This window comes from Phocoena phocoena, chromosome 4 (assembly GCF_963924675.1).
Source record: "Phocoena phocoena chromosome 4, mPhoPho1.1, whole genome shotgun sequence".
Taxonomy (NCBI): domain Eukaryota; kingdom Metazoa; phylum Chordata; class Mammalia; order Artiodactyla; family Phocoenidae; genus Phocoena; species Phocoena phocoena.
This window is the reverse complement of record NC_089222.1, coordinates 140,900,897-140,918,073: the sequence shown is the minus strand read 5'-3', so window position 1 is coordinate 140,918,073 and position 17,177 is coordinate 140,900,897. Positions and strand designations below refer to the sequence as shown.

Here is a 17,177-nt window from a genome sequence, read left to right as displayed (position 1 = left end):
TAATCAAGACAGTATGGTACTGGCACAAAAACAGAAAGATAGATCAATGGAACAGGATAGAAAGCCCAGAGAAAAACCCACGCACATATGGTCACCTTATCTTTGATAAAGGAGGCAGGAATGTACAGTGGAGAAAGGACAGCCTCTTCAATAAGTGGTGCTGGGAAAACTGGACAGGTACATGTAAAAGTATGAGATTAGATCACTCCCTAACACCATACACAAAAATAAGCTCAAAATGGATTAACAACCTCAATGTAAGGCCAGAAACTATCAAACTCTTAGAGGAAAATAGAGGCAGTACACTCTATGACATAAATCACAGCAAGATCCTTTTTGACCCACCTCCTAGAGAAATGGAAATAAAACCAAAAATAAACAAATGGGACCTAATGAAACTTCAAAGCTTTTGCACAGCAAAGGAAACCATAAACAAGATGAAAAGACAACCCTCAGAGTGGGAGAAAATATTTGCAAATGAAGCAACTGACAAAGGATTAATCTCCAAAATTTACAAGCAGCTCATGCAGCTCAATAACAAAAAGACAAACAACTCAATCAAAAAATGGGCAGAAGACCTAAATAGACATTTCTCCAAAGAAGATATACAGATTGCCAACAAACGCATGAAAGAGTGCTCAACATCATTAATCATTAGAGAAATGCAAATCAAAACTGCAGTGAGATATCATCTCACACCACTCAGAATGGCCATCATCAAAAAATCTAGAGGCGCAGTTCCGGGCTCCAGATCTCAGTGCCTGGGGCAGCGTTTCTACGCACAGCCCGCCGCCGCCGCCGCCATCTTGAATTGCAGTGTTGCGCGTGGCGCTTCAGCTCACGCCCCGTAGCTGAGGTGCTGGGCGCCGCCGTTTTGCACTAGGAGCTCTGGTGTGAAGGGCCGGGTGAGAGGCCTCTGCACGCGGCCCCCTCTAAGCAAGAGCAACCAGACTAAGCACCAAGAAAAAGAAAATAGGGTCCTTCGTCAGGAGGGAAGTGTCATCCTCGAAGATAGGAGTCCTTGAATCTGGCATCAGAGTCATTTTGGAGAATTGGTTAAAAACACTGCCCCATTTCCTCTGGACTCAGGTCCAGAAGTAGCTGGAGATGACAGAAATATTAAGAAAAATACTCGCTGGGACCTTGAAGATGGCGGAAGAGTAAGACGCGGAGATCGCCTTCCTCCCCACGGATACACCAGAAATACATCCACACGTGGAACAACTCCTACAGAACTCCTACTGAAGGCTGGCAGAAGACCTCAGACCTCCCAAAAGGCAAGAAACTCCCCACGTAACTGGGTAGGGCAAAAGAAAAAACAGAGACAAAAGAATAAGGACGGCACCTGCACCAGTGGGAGGGAGCTGTGAAGGAGGAAAAGTTTCCACACACTAGGAAGCCCCTCCGCGGGCGGAGACTGCGGGAGGCGGAGGGGGGAGTTTCGGGACCGCGGAGTAGTGCACAGCGACGGGTGTGGAGGGCAAAGCGGGGAGATTCCTGCACAGACGATCGGTGCTGACCAGCACTCACCAACCCGAGAGGCTTGTCTGCTCACCCGCCGGGGCGGGCGGGGCTGCGAGCTGAGGCTCGGGTTTTGGTTTTGGACGGAGCTCAGGGAGAGGACTGGGGTTGGCGGCTTGAACATAGCCTGAAGGGGTTAGTGCACCACGACTAGCCGGGAGGGAGTTCGGGGAAAAGCCTGCACCGGCCGAAGAGGCAAGAGACTTTTTCTTCCCTCTTTGTTTCCTGGTGCGCGAGGAGAGGGGTTTAAGAGCGCTGCTTAAAGGATCTCCAGAGACGGGCGCGAGCCGCGGCTAAAAGCGCGAACCCCAGAGACGGGCGCGAGCCGCGGCTAAAAGCGCGAGCCCCCGAGACAGGCGCGAGCCGCGGCTGAAAGCGCGAACCCCAGAGACGGGCGCGAGCCGCGGCTGAGGGCGCGAGCCCCCGAGACGGGCGCGAGCCGCGGCTGAAAGCGCAAACCCCAGAGACGGGCGCGAGCCGCGGCTAAAACCGCGGACCCCAGAGACGGGCGGGAGACGCTAAGGCTGCTGCTGCCGCCACCAAGGGGCCTGTGTGCGAGCACAGGTCACTCTCCACACCCCTCTTCCGCGGAGCCTGTGCAGCCCGCCACTGCCAGGTTCCCGGGATCCAGGGACAACTTCCCCGGGACAACGCACGGCGGGTCTCAGGCTGGTGCAACATCACGCCGGCCTCTGCCGCAACGTCACGCTGCCTCTGCAGCCGCAGGCCCGCCCCGCACGTAGTGCCCCTCCTACCCCCATCCCCCAACCCCCGGCCTGAGTGAGCCGGAGGCCCCGAATCAGCGGCTCCTTTAACCCCGTCCTGTCTGAGCGAAAAAACATACGCCCTCCAGCGACCTACACGCAGAGGCAGGGCCAAATCCAAAGCTGAGCTCCTGTGAGCTGTGAGAACAAAGAAGAGAAAGGGAAATCTCTCCCAGCAGCCACAGAAGCAGCGGATTAAAGCTCCACAATCAACTTGATATACCCTGCATCTGTGGAATACCTGAATAGACAAGGAATGATCCCAAATTGAAGAGGTGGAATTTAGGAGCGAGATCTATGATTTTTTTCCCTTTTCCTCTTTTTGTGAATGTGTACGTGTATGCTTCTGTGTGAGATCCTGTCTGTATACTCTTGCTTCCACCATTTGTCCTAGGGCTCTATCCGTCCATGACTTTTTTTTAAAAATTCTTTTTCTTAATAATTAAGTTTAATTGTAATAACTTTATTATACTTTACCTTCGTTCTTTCTTTCTTTCCTTCCTTCCTTCCCTCCTTTAGACAACGAATCACCCCAAATTGAGGAGGTGGTCTCAGGGAGCAGGATTTATGATTTTTCCCCCTTTACCTCTTTTTGTGAAGGTGTATGTGTATGCTTCTGTGTAAGATTTTCTCTGTATAGCTTTGCTTCCAACATTTGTCCTAAGGTTCTATCCGTCCCTTTTTTTTTTTTTCCTAAATATTTTTTAATTCAATAACTATATTATACTTTATTTTATTTTTACTGTATCATCTTTCTTTCTGTCTTTTTTCCTTCTTTCCCTCCTTCCTTCCTTCCTCCCTCCCTCCCTCCCTCCTTTCTTTCCTTCTTTGCTTCTTTCTTCCTTCCTTCCTTTCCTCCTTTCCTTCTTTCTTTACTCATACTTCTACTAATTCTCCCTACTTTTTCTCCCTTTTATTCTGAGCTGTGTGGATGAAAGGCTCTTGGTGCTCCAGCCAGGAGTCAGGGCTCTGCCTCTGAGGTAGGAGAGCCAACTTCAGGACACTGGTCAACAACAGACCTCCCAGCTCCACATAATATTAAACGGTGGAAATATCCCAGAGACCTCCATCTTAACACCAGCACCCAGCTTCACTCAACGACCAGCAAGCCACAGTGCTGGACAACCTATGCCAAACAACTAGCAAAACAGGAACACAACCCCACCCATTAGCAGAGAGGCTGCCTAAAATCATAATAAGGCCACAGACACCCCAAAACACACCACCAGACGTGAACCTGCCCACTAGAGAGACAAGATCCAGCCTCATCCAGCACAACACAGGCACTAGTCCCCTCCACCAGGAAGCCTACACAACCCGCTGAAACAACCTTAGCCACTGGAGACAGACATCAAAAACAACGGGAACTACGAAAGTGCAGCCTGCAAAAAGGAGACCCCAAACACAGTAAGATAAGCAAAATGAGAAGACAGAAAAACACACAGCAGATGAAGAGCAAGATAAAAACCCACCAGACCTAACAAATGAAGAGGAAATAGGCAATCTACCTGAAAAAGAATTCAGAATAATGATAGTAAGGATGATCCGAAATCTTGGAAGTAGAATGGACAAAATGCAAGAAACAGTTAACAAGGACCTACAAGAACTAAAGATGAAACAAGCAATGATGAACAATGCAATAAATGAAATTAAAATCACTCTAGATAGGATCAATAGCAGAATAACTGAGGCAGAAGAACGGATAAGTGACCTGGAAGATAAAGTAGTGGAAATAACTACTGCAGAGCAGAATAAAGAAAAAAGAATGAAAAGAACTGAGGACAGTCTCAGAGACCTCTGGGACAACATGAAACGCACCAACATTCGAATTATAGGGGTTCCAGAAGAAGAAGAAAGAAAGAAAGGGACTGAGAAAATATTTGAAGAGATTATAGTTGAAAACTTCCCTAATATGGGAAAGGAAATAGTTAATCAAGTCCAGGAAGCACAGAGGGTCCCATACAGGATAAATACAAGGAGAAACACGCCAAGACACATATTAATCAAACTGTCAAAAATTAAATACAAAGAAAGCATATTAAAAGCAGCAAGGGAAAAACAACAAATAACACACAAGGGAATCCCCATAAGGTTAACAGCTGATCTCTCAGCAGAAACCCTACAAGCCAGAAGGGAGTGGCAGGACATACTGAAAGTGATGAAGGAGAATAGCCTGCAACCAAGACTACTCTACCCAGCAAGGATCTCATTCACATTTGATGGAGAAATTAAAACCTTTACAGACAAGCAAAAGCTGAGAGAGTTCAGCACCACCAAACCAGCTTTACAACAAAAGCTAAAGGAACTTCTCTAGACACGAAACACAAGAGAAGGAAATGACCTATAGTAGCGAACCCAAAACAATATATAAAATGGAAATAGGAACATACATATCGATAATTACCTTAAATGTAAATGGACTAAATGCTCCCACCAAGAGACACAGATTGGCTGAATGGATACAAAAACAAGACCCTTATATATGCTGTCTACAAGAGACCCACTTCAGAACTAGAGACACATACAGACTGAAAGTAAGGGGATGGAAAAAGATATTCCATGCAAATGGAAACCAAAAGAAAGCTGGAGTAGCAATTCTCATATCAGACAAAATAGACTTTAAAATAAGGACTATTAAAAGGGACAAAGAAGGACACTACATAATGATCAAGGGATCGATCCAAGAAGAAGATATAACAATTGTAAATATTTATGCACCCAACATAGGAGCACCTCAATACATAAGGCAAATACTAACAACCATAAAAGGGGAGATCAACAGTAACACATTCATAGTAGGGGACTTTAACACCCCACTTTCACCCATGGACAGATCATCCAAAATGAAAATAAATAAGGAAACACAAGCTTTAAATGATACATTAAACAAGATGGACTTAATTGATATTTATAGGACACTCCATCCAAAAACAACAGAATACACATTTTTCTCAAGTGCTCATGGAACATTCTCCAGGATAGATCATATCTTGGGTCACAAATCAAGCCTTGGTAAATTTAAGAAAACTGAAATTGTATCAAGTATCTTTTCCGACCGCAACGCCATGAGACTAGATATCAATTACAGGAAAAGATCCTTAAAAAATACAAACACATGGAGGCTAAACAATACACTACTTAATAATGAAGTGATCACTGAAGAAATCAAAGAGGAAATAAAAAAATACCTAGAAACAAATGACAATGGAGACACAACGACCCAAAACCTATGGGATGCAGCAAAAGCAGTTCTAAGGGGGAAGTTTATAGCAATACAAGCCCACCTTAAGAAGCAGGAAACATCTCGAATAAACAACCTAACCTTGCACCTCAAGCAATTAGAGAAAGAAGAACAAAAAAACCCCAAAGCTAGCAGAAGGAAAGAAATCATAAAAATCAGATCAGAAATAAATGAAAAAGAAATGAAGGAAACAATAGCAAAGATCAATAAAACTAAAAGCTGGTTCTTTGAGAAGATAAACAAAATAGATAAACCACTAGCCAGACTCATCAAGAAAAAAAGGGAGAAGACTCAAATCAATAGAATTAGAAATGAAAAAGGAGAAGTAACAACTGACACTGCAGAAATAAAAAAAATCATGAGAGATTACTACAAGCAACTCTATGCCAATAAAATGGACAATCTGGAAGAAATGGACAAATTCTTAGAAATGCACAACCTGCCGAGACTGAATCAGGAAGAAATAGAAAATATGAACAGACCAATCACAAGCACTGAAATTGAAACTGTGATTAAAAACCTTCCAACAAACAAAAGCCCAGGACCAGATGGCTTCACAGGTGAATTCTATCAAACGTTTAGAGAAGAGCTAACACCTATCCTTCTCAAACTCTTCCAAAATATAGCAGAGGGAGGAACACTCCCAAATTCCTTCTATGAAGCCACCATCACCTTGATACCAAAACCAGACAAGGATGTCACAAAGAAAGAAAACTACAGGCCAATATCACTGATGAACATAGATGCAAAAATCCTCAACAAAATACTAGCAAACAGAATCCAACAGCACATTAAAAGGATCATACACCATGATCAAGTGGGGTTTATTCCAGGAATGCAAGGATTCTTCAATATACGCAAATCTATCAATGTGATAAACCATATGAACAAATTGAAGGAGAAAAACCATATGATCATCTCAATAGATGCAGAGAAAGCTTTCGACAAAATTCAACACCCATTTATGATAAAAACCCTCCAGAAAGTAGGCATAGAGGGAACTTTCCTAAACATAATAAAAGCCATATATGACAAGCCCACAGCAAACATCATCCTCAATGGTGAAAAACTGAAAGCATTTCCACTAAGATCAGGAACAAGACAAGGTTGCCCACTCTCACCACTCTTATTCAACATAGTTTTGGAAGTTTTAGCCACAGCAATCAGAGAAGAAAAGGAAATAAAAGGAATCCAAATCGGAAAAGAAGAAGTAAAGCTGTCACTGTTTGCAGATGACATGATACTATACATAGAGAATCCTAAAGATGCTACCAGAAAACTACTAGAGCTAATCAATGAATTTGGTAAAGTAGCAGGATACAAAATTAATGCACAGAAATCTCTGGCATTCCTATATACTAATGATGAAAAATCTGAAAGTGAAATCAAGAAAACACTCCCATTTACCATTGCAACAAAAAGAATAAAATATCTAGGAATAAACCTACCTAAGGATACGAAAGACCAGTATGCAGAAAATTATAAGACACTGATGAAAGAAATTAAAGATGATACAAATAGATGGAGAGATATACCATGTTCTTGGATGGGAAGAATCAACATTGTGAAAATGACTCTACTACCCAAAGCAATCTACAGATTCAATGCAATCCCTATCAAACTACCACTGGCATTTTTCACAGAACTAGAACAAAAAATTTCGCAATTTGTATGGAAACACAAAAGACCCCGAATAGCCAAAGCAATCTTGAGAACGAAAAAAGGAGCTGGAGGAATAAGGCTCCCTGACTTCAGACTATATTACAAAGCAACAGTAATCAAGACAGTATGGTACTGGCACAAAAACAGAAAGATAGATCAGTGGAACAGGATAGAAAGCCCAGAGATAAACCCACGCACATATGGACACCTTATCTTTGATAAAGGAGGCAGGAATGTACAGTGGAGAAAGGACAGCCTCTTCAATAAATGGTGCTGGGAAAACTGGACAGGTACATGTAAAAGTATGAGATTAGATCACTCCCTAACACCATACACAAAAATAAGCTCAAAATGGATTAAAGACCTAAATGTAAGGCCAGAAACTATCAAACTCTTAGAAGAAAACATAGGAAGAACACTCTATGACATAAATCACAGCAAGATCCTTTTTGACCCACCTCCTAGAGTAATGGAAATAAAAACAAAAATAAACAAATGGGACCTAATGAAACTTCAAAGCTTTTGCACAGCAAAGGAAACCATAACCAAGACCAAAAGACAACCCTCAGAATGGGAGAAAACATTTGCAAATGAAGCAACTGACAAAGGATTAATCTCCAAAATTTACAAGCAGCTCATGCAGCTCAATAACAAAAAATCAAACAACCCCATCCAAAAATGGGCAGAAGACCTAAATAGACATTTCTCCAAAGAAGATATACAGAATGCCAACAAACACATGAAAGAATGCTCAACATCATTAATCATTAGAGAAATGCAAATCAAAACTACAATGAGATATCATCTCACACCAGTCAGAATGGCCATCATCAAAAAATCTAGAAACAATAAATGCTGGAGAGGGTGTGGAGAAAAGGGGACACTCTTGCACTGCTGGTGGGAATGTGAATTGGTTCAGCCACTGTGGAGAACAGTATGGAGGTTCCTTAAAAAACTACAAATAGAATTACCATATGACCCAGCAATCCCACTACTTGGCATATACCCTGAGAAAACCAAAATTCAAAAAGAGTCATGTACCAAAATGTTCATTGCAGCTCTATTTACAATAGCCAGGACATGGAAACAACCTAAGCGCCCATCATCGGATGAATGGATAAAGAAGATGTGGCACATATACACAATGGAATATTACTCAGCCTTAAAAAGAAATGAAATTGAGCTATTTGTAATGAGATGGATAGACCTAGAGTCTGTCATACAGAGTGAAGTAAGTCAGAAAGAAAAAGACAAATACCGTATGCTAACACATATATATGGAATTTAAGGGAAAAAAATGTCATGAAGAACCTAGGGGTAAGACAAGAATAAAGACACAGACCTACTGGAGAACGGACTTGAGGGTATGGGGAGGGGGAGGGGTGAGTTTTGACAGGGCGAGAGAGAGTCATGGACATATACACACTAACAAACGTAGTAAGGTAGATAGCTGGGGGGAAGCAGCCGCAAGGCACAGGGATATTAGCTCGGTGCTTTGTGACAGCCTGGAAGGGTGGGATGGGGAGAGTGGGAGGGAGGGAGACGCAAGAGGGAAGACATATGGGAACATATGTATATGTATAACTGATTCACTTTGTTATAAAGCAGAAACTAACACACCATTGTAAAGCAATTATACCCCAATAAAGATGTTTAAAAAAAAAAAAAAATCTAGAAACAATAAATGCTGGAGAGGGTGTGGAGAAAAGGGAACACTCTTGCACTGCTGGTGGGGATATAAACTGGTACAGCCACTATGGAGAACAGTATGGAGGTTCCTTAAAAAACTACAAATAGAACTACCATATGACCCAGCAATCCCACTACTGGGCATATACCCTGAGAAAACCATAATTCAAAAAGAGTCATGTACCACAATGTTCATTGCAGCTCTATTTACAACAGCCCAGAGATGGAAACAAACTAAATGCCCATCATCGGATGAATGGATAAAGAAGATGTGGCACATATATACAATGGAATATTACTCAGCCATAAAAAGAAACGAAATTGAGCTATTTGTAATGAGGTAGATCGACCTAGAGTCTGTCATACAGAGTGAAGTAAGTCAGAAAGAGAAAGACAAATACCGTATGCTAACACATATATATGGAATTTAAGAAAAAAAATGTCATGAAGAACCTAGGGGTAAGACAAGAATAAAGACACAGACCTACTGGAGAATGGACTTGAGGATATGGGGAGGGGGAAGGGTAAGCTGTGACAAAGCAAGAGAGTGGCATGGACATATATACACTACCAAACATAAAATAGATAGCTAGTGGGAAGCAACTGCATAGCACAGGCAGATCAGCTCAGTGCTTTGTGACCACCTAGAGGGGTGGGACAGGGAGGATGGGAGGGAGGGAGAAGCAAGAGGGAAGAGATATGGGAACATATGTATATATATAACTGATTCAATTTGTTGTAAAGCAGAAACTAACACACCATTGTAAAGCAATTATACTCCAATAAAGGTGTAAAATAAATAAATAAATGAGGTAAAGATAAGTAACTTGCTTATGGAGTGAGGGAGGGAAGTAAAATTCAAACCCAGGCAGCCCAACCCCAGAGCAACCACTTTCAAGAGGATCAAAAAACTCACATGAAAATTAATTCAGTTTGTCTTAAAAGTACATTTTAGCACTTCATGCCAGCATGTGGAGATCACTGGAGCAGTGCTGAGGTGCCCAGAAGTAGCTGGCATCACCAGTCTGACTTCTGAAACAGCTCCTGGCTTGTGGACAGGAGGACAGAATTCCCCCAGGGCAATCACTCAGCTTCCCTGGGTCTCTGAGTTTCCTAATCAGATCCACGTTTTTTAAAAAAATTACTCTGTTTGCAGAAATATGGATGGACCTAGAGATTATTATACTAAGTGAAGTCAGTCAGACAGAAAAAAATCAAATAGCATACGACATCGCTTATATGTGGAATCTTAAAAAAATGATACAAATGAACTTATTTATAAAACAGAAATAGACTCACAGATATAGAAGATAAACTTATGGTTGCCAGAGGGGAAAAGTGGGAGAGGAGGGACAAATTAGGAGTTTGGGATTAGCAGATATACACCATTATAAATAAAACAGTTGAACAACAAGGACCTACTGTATAGCACTGGGAACTATATTAAGTATCTTATAATAACCTATAATGGAAAAGAACCTGAAAAGGAATAGATTTATATACATGTATGTATAACTGAATCACTTTGCTATACACCTGAAACTAACACAACATTGTAAATCAACTATACTTCAATAATTTTTTAAAATTATTCTGGGTGTAAAGTGGAGGAGAGGTTGGAAGGCAACATGATCAGATCTGAGACCAGTTAAAAACATGTTGCCTGAGATCAGCTGATCCGAGATGGGGCCCTGGACTGAGGCTGCAACGATGGATGTGGAGAGAAGAGGCCAAATCCATGGGAATCGGCAACCATCAGGTATGGCAGGGCCGCAGCAAGGCAGAGGAAAGTCGAAGAACTGAATAGGCAAATGGACAGTGAAAACATTTCCTGCAACCCGAAACACTGGGGGAAGACAGGGCTGGGGTCGGAAGGGTGAAGACGTGGTTTCGATGTGCCTTTTAGATGCACCTGGGAGGGGTGTCCAAGAGCAGATGCTAGTCGGGAACTCAAGGAAAGGAGGTCTAACAGGTTTTGTTTGTTTGGATTTTTCCTCCCTCCCTTTTTACACAGAGTGCGATGTGGCTACAATGGTGTGTTTTAAGACAAATAGGAATTAGGTACATAAGATAGAAAGAGGCAGTACAGCACCATGGGTGTAGCATCAGGCTGAGGATCAGCATCCCTCTGAGTGCTGACCTGAAGCTCAAATTCTGCAAATCTTGGTTTTCACACATAAAATAAAGGGATGGGACCAGAGCTCTAAAACCTCTTGAAGTTCGGAAGCACAGCAATTGCACCTTCACCTGAAACTATCTTTTTACCTTTTACTGCAGTTGTCATCATCTTTAGAAATGAGGTCTATTTCGTAACAATGTGGTTTATTGTTGTCCTTCTCCTGAGACTAAAAGTTGCATACGGTTGAGGAAAAGATCCAAAATTTTATAATCATGAAAACAGAAGGAGGTTGTAGATGAGATAAGATTGTCCATGGCAGGGGCCGGGGGTGGGTAGGACTGGGGGACAGGCACCCTGAGTACATTATAGGATTCTGTCTACTTCTCAATGTGGGAGGTTTTCCATTCTAGAAAAAGGGGGATGTGAGGTCAAGAAGCACTGTCACACAGCATTTCTAGGTTTTCAGGCCCCAGTTTTCAGTAAAAATAGGATTTCAGCATCCCATTTACTGATTGATACTGGAACCATACGTTGGACCCATAGTGTTGGCTACATGTGAGAAATCCTTCACATTTTCGTCGAGGTTCATCACTTCCCCTCTAAAACCACCTTCCATGAAGGTCATCTCACATCCAATCGACAAATATTTCTTGAGCATCTACTATGTACCAGGAACTGTGCTAAGAATTGGAGGTACATCAGTGGAGAAAACAAAGGCCCATTCCTGCACGAAGCTTTTGCTCAAGTGGGCTGAACTATAAACATTAACAAAATAGCCACACGATAATAAATAGATATTGTATACTCTGTTAGAAATTGATAAGTGCAATGGAAACGATATAACAAGGCAAGGGGACAGGGGGTGGGTTGAGTTGCAATTCCAAAGAAAGTAATCCGGATGAGCCTCATTAAGAAGGGGATATATGGCCAAAGACATGAAGGAAGCAAAGGAATGGGCCATGAGACTGTCTAAGGAAAGGGTGAGCCTGGCAGAGGGGACAGCCTGTGCAAAGGCCCTGAGGAAGATGGAGGGTGCCTGGATGTTCCAGGAAGAGCAAGGAAGCTTGTGCTGCTGGAATAGTATCTCCTTTCAGGGAGGCCAGAGTGAGTGAGGGGAGGGCAGGAAGGGATGAAGTTAGAGAATAACAGAGGCAGACAATGATATTAAAGATGTGGCTTTTCTCAGAGATGGGACATCACTGGAGGGTGTGGAGCAGAGATGTAAGATGCTCTGGTCCATATTTTTAAAGGAGTAGTCTGGATGCTGCCTAGGAAACAGACCAAGGGGATGCAGCGATGGAGGTGGGGAGACGAGGTAGAAGCTACTGCCGGAACACAGGTGCGAGGTGACGGGGGCTTGGACAGGGTGGCAATAGCACAGTGAGGGGCAGTGATTGGCTTCTGGATATAAAATGATGGTCTCTCTCCTGACATACCGGCTGAGAGAGAGCGGAGTCACAGATGGCTCCGAAGTGTTTGACTTGAGCCACCAAAGGATGGAAGGGCCATTACCTGAGGTAGTGAAGGCTGCAGGTGGTGTGGGTTAGGAGTGGAGGGAGGGGTTCATCCCGACTTCAGTCTCGGATTTGCTCACTATGGGATGTTAAGCAAACAGTGGGACGTGTGAGACTGAAAAGTGAGAGGGGATTCCGGGCTGGAGATAAACGGGCGTCCTCAGCACGAGAGAGGATATTTTAAACCGTGGGGCTGGATGAGACCACCAGAGTACAACCAGGTAAGAAAGGAGGCCAACGCAGAGCGAGGAGATGGAACAAGCAAAGAAGGGACCCGCGAGTAGGAGAACCCAAAGCATCCAGCGTCCTGGAAGCGGGCAAGACCTGCCGTGCAGGCAGCGCGATGAGGACAGAGACCAGACCTTGGATCCTGCATCTCGGGTCATCAATGACGTTGGAAAGAACCATCTGGTGGAGTCAGGCACCAGAGTCTGAGTAGAGGGGATTTCAGATAGAAAAGGAGACGAATATGGAAAACGCTCTTGTGGGGCTGAACAGCAAAGGGAGAGGTGGGGCAGTGAAGGGAAAGGGTTTTATGATGGTTTGGAAGATGGGAAATGACAGCACCTCTGGGCATGTGTGGGCTGAGCCGGCAGAGGGGAGATGGATGGTGAGAGTGAGAGTGAGGCCTGGGCAGGGGTCTTGCTCTTGAAGAGGTAAGAAGAGCTGCGAATCAAGCCCAAAAGTGGAGAGGCTGGCTCTGTGGGAGCCCAGCAGAGAGGAGGATTCGGGGTTCAGATCCTGGAGGGCGGGTGTGCGTGATGCGGAGAGACTGATGACGGGCCAGATGTGCAACCTGAGCAGCCAAGGCAGTGGGCACCTGCATCCCTCTGCACACTGACCGCATCCCTGGGGCCCGCTGACCGCCTAGGGGCCGCAGCACTGAGTGTAACCAGCACACATGGTGCCCCCAAGAGCTTGGGTTCACATTCTATTTTTGCTGCTTTTCAGCTATATAAGCTTGAACTAGCTGTTCATGCTCTCTCTCTGCCTCGGTTTCCTCATCTGTAAAGCAAGGAAATGGGTAGTCACCTCCCCACTGGAGTGGTTGTGCGCATCTAGGGAGGTAATATTATTAAAGCCCTTATCTCAGTGCCTAGCAAATAGCCTTTTCCATCAGCATCATTCGTCCCTGGATGCCTGTGAGTGAAGCCACTGCATCACCAGCCGGGCTCCTCTCCAATCCCATTACGAAACTCGCTTTGGGTGTTATTGGAAAAGCATCGCTTCGCCTCCTATTTCACAGTTTCTTACTCTCACCCAGGCAAGACGGCATCACGGAATACAGCTCTGGCTGGAACCTGCATTCCACAACAAACAATCTGTGAGGTCTCGGGTAAAGTCTTGGGCAAGCCTCTGGGTCTCTTCGAGCTTTATTTTCATCCTACGTAAAGGCAGGACCGAATGAGCTGGATGGTCCCTTCAAGGTCTACAGTCACGAAACATTTTTTTTCCCTCGAGAAGAAAAGGTCTTGACTACATAAAGAAATAGAGTCGGCGGGGGGTGCAGGGGGTCGAATGTGTTTTGCAGAAAGTCCTTTAAGAACACAGAGAGGCTCTCGGTGGAGCTGAGCCTGTGCTCATGGACTCCTACAGCCGAGGGCTTCGGGTGGATGCTGAGAAGACCAGATCCTGAGTCAGCCACACTCACCCACCCAGCCCGGTGGCCACATGGACACGCACACCAGACAAGGGCTGGTTCTGTGATTCTAAGCACAGAACCAGCCCTACTGCCAGACAAACTCCTTCACCCTCAAAGCCCACCGTTGAGAGGCAGCCCATCCTACGGGACCGAGGGACCCACCCTGGCAAAATCTGGGCTTCAAAAAACAATTTCAGTCCCTGATTTCCCACCTGAGGAGGTGGTTTCTCTGAACATGACCCAGCACGTTCAGAGCAGCCAGGATAAGAAAACACATCTGCCAAGAAGCAGCTCCATCCAGATACGAGAAACGCTGTGCAAAATAAGTTGCCAGTTTGCAATTTAACATGGCCATGACCATTTTGCAGTGAACATCTCTTTCTGAGTTCAGATAAGAGGTTCGCCCAGCTTTTGTAAGTTTCACAGCCACGTGAGGTCTCGGCTTTGCAGGCTGCTAACATCCAGTTCCGTAAAGTAGAAAGTAAGAACCGCTCATCTCGATGATCGGGAGCAAAATAGCTTTGCGTGTCATGTGACAGTGACTGAGCGGGCAAAGACCCTGGCAAAAAAAAAAAAAAAGTGCTTCATTGCCACCCAACCCTGTAGAACAGGCTCTTCCAAACCACCAGAAGAATATTGAAGGTTTAACTCCACACCACAAAACTCAGCTGTTCCTTGGCCATCTGAGAAGTTCAAAGAAGCTGAGCTAGGATCAGATTTAGGAAACGGACCCAGGAAGACGCTCCCTTGACCAGGACTCAGTTCATTGTTCAGAGTCCCAGGGGGTTCTTAAGAGTGTCTTGAGTTAAATCCACCCAAATTCCCAGAAAAGCTCCCAGCATCCTTCACAGACGAAGCCTTGCATCCAACTGCCTTCCGGTTTGCACTTGGAGACCTGACGTGCAGACCAAGGGCACGTGGAGCTGACAGGCGGGGTTGCCGCAGATGGCTGGGAGGAAATGCCATGCTCTCGGGGTCGCGTGCTCTGCAGAGTGGCCAGCGAGTCTCTACAGTAGGCCAAGCTTCACAGCGATTTCTGAGCCAAATCTTGAAAGGCTGATTGCTGTCTCGAGCTGGGTGTCTCTGGGGGGCTGAGCTGCAGCCACTGTGGAGGTGTCTTCTGGCACGTGCTTTGCAGTGAGTTGAGGGCCAAGCTGCTAACACGGTCTCAGGCCAGCCAGACCCACTGCAGTGAACAAAGGGAGCTGGGGGCGCATTGGTTCACCCCAGTCTCTGCACTAAAAGGCACAGGAATGGGATTTGAGGAGGAGGGGACTCGAGCAAGGGACTGACGATGCCAGCAGCAAGGCTTCCCTCGGAGCCTCACGCACCACCGTCCTCTCCCAAGAGGCAGCACACAGGGGGTGTACTGAGAGGTGGGCTCTCATCCCTGCTCCAGTGTCTGCTGGCTGTAATCCTTGGGACGGGCCCGCGTGCTTCTCTAAGCTGCTGTTTCCTTGTGTGTGAGATGGGGTGCTAACACCCACCACTCCGTATGGATGCTGACCCCTGACATGAGAAAATGCAGGCATTCATCACTTAGTGCAACTTGGTAGGTACTCAAGAGAGAGTATATGTTATGGCTTGGGGCACCAAATGGGGATTCGTCAGCGGTGGCATTCAGGTTTAGATTGGGAAGCCTTCAGGATATCACCCTCACTCTTCGGCCTCTTCCTTCCTTACTCCCTCCCTACCCCAGTAGGCTCAGCCGTGTCATCCAAGATCTTTCAAAAACCATCACCGTGGGCTGTCTGGTGTGTGTCCAGATGTTCCGCTGGGCTCCCTTCAGATATCTGGACACTCTTCTTCCAGGGAACTTTCCAGAGCCTGCCAATACAGCAGGATATTGTGAGGCTTGATATGATGGCAGGCCACGATCTTCTTGTAACGGCATATGGTGAAGGGTAACCCATTGGGGAAGAAAGTCTGCTTGGAGTGAAGCTCCTCCAGTTTGATTTGCAGTTTTTCCAGGCAGAGCCCCACAAAGACATCTTCCAGTTTAATGAACGGGACACTTTCAGCAACGTTGTACACCTGGCCCGCCACATCACTGGAGAAAACATAGCCAACACCGGAGCAAAAGGGCGGGTACTTGTCCCACGGATATTCGAATTTACTAACAAACCACTTATTATACCTTTTCCTGATTGGGTATTCGTTTAGTTTTAAGAAGCCAGTGAAAAACCGAGTTGTTCTATTTTTCTTCAGGAGCAGTTCAGTCAGATAGTAGATGTTGACAAACATGTCAGAGTCTGTTTTCATCACAAAAGATGCCTGCGGACAAAAGCGGTAGATCCACTCCATACCCATCATGGTCTTTAGAGTCAGATTGAAATAAACATCCACGAAGTCCTTCTGGATAATATCGTGATATTGCTGGCTCTCCTGGGACACTGCCCTCGACATGTCCTTACGGGGGCTGGTTCCCAGGAGGAAGAATGTTTTTATTCGTTTTCCCCTCACTATCTTTTCTCTCCCCCACGTGCTCCGGATGACCGAGCGGGCAAACATCTGCTCGTGGGATGAAGTAACCAGCAGGACAAGGAAGGGGGGGTCCTGCCTGCAGTCTATATCTGGGAGCTTAAGGAAGCTCCCACCTTCGTTCTTGAAAACCAATGGTTCGCCTTTAAAAGGACTCAGATCATCCAGGCTAAAATACAGACAAAGGGCTCCCAGGACCACCAGGGAAATATAAATCCATCTCATCTTCACATAAGCCATCTGAAAGGAACAAAGTCAAATGGTTAGACCTCAAAAGCAGGAGTGCCTGTTTAGCTTTACCCTGGGAGGCTGAGATGGGGGACAAGACCCACGTTTCATGGCTCAGGTTTTAGAAACTCTGGAATCTTGTTGCAGACAGAAGTGGAGAACCATGGTTCCACACAGAGGCAGAGACGGCTGCCAGCATCTCTCACCCCCTAGCGGAAGATCAGGCTCAGCCAGCCCTTCACCGATGGGAGCCTCACATTCCTTACCCAGAAGGATATGGAAACACATGGCTCACTAGGTCCGTCCTTCCGGTTCT

At 45.3% G+C, this 17,177-nt stretch overlaps 1 protein-coding gene across 1 annotated transcript; it reads right to left on the bottom strand.

Annotated features, from left to right (window-relative positions):
- Positions 1-15,937: 15,937 nt before the first annotated feature.
- Positions 15,938-16,879, bottom strand: B3GALT5 (beta-1,3-galactosyltransferase 5). Its single transcript, XM_065876795.1, has one exon. It carries the CDS (start codon positions 16,871-16,873, stop codon positions 15,938-15,940), a length of 936 nt encoding a protein of 311 aa, XP_065732867.1. The 5' UTR covers positions 16,874-16,879.
- Between the last annotated feature and the right edge of the window lie 298 nt (positions 16,880-17,177).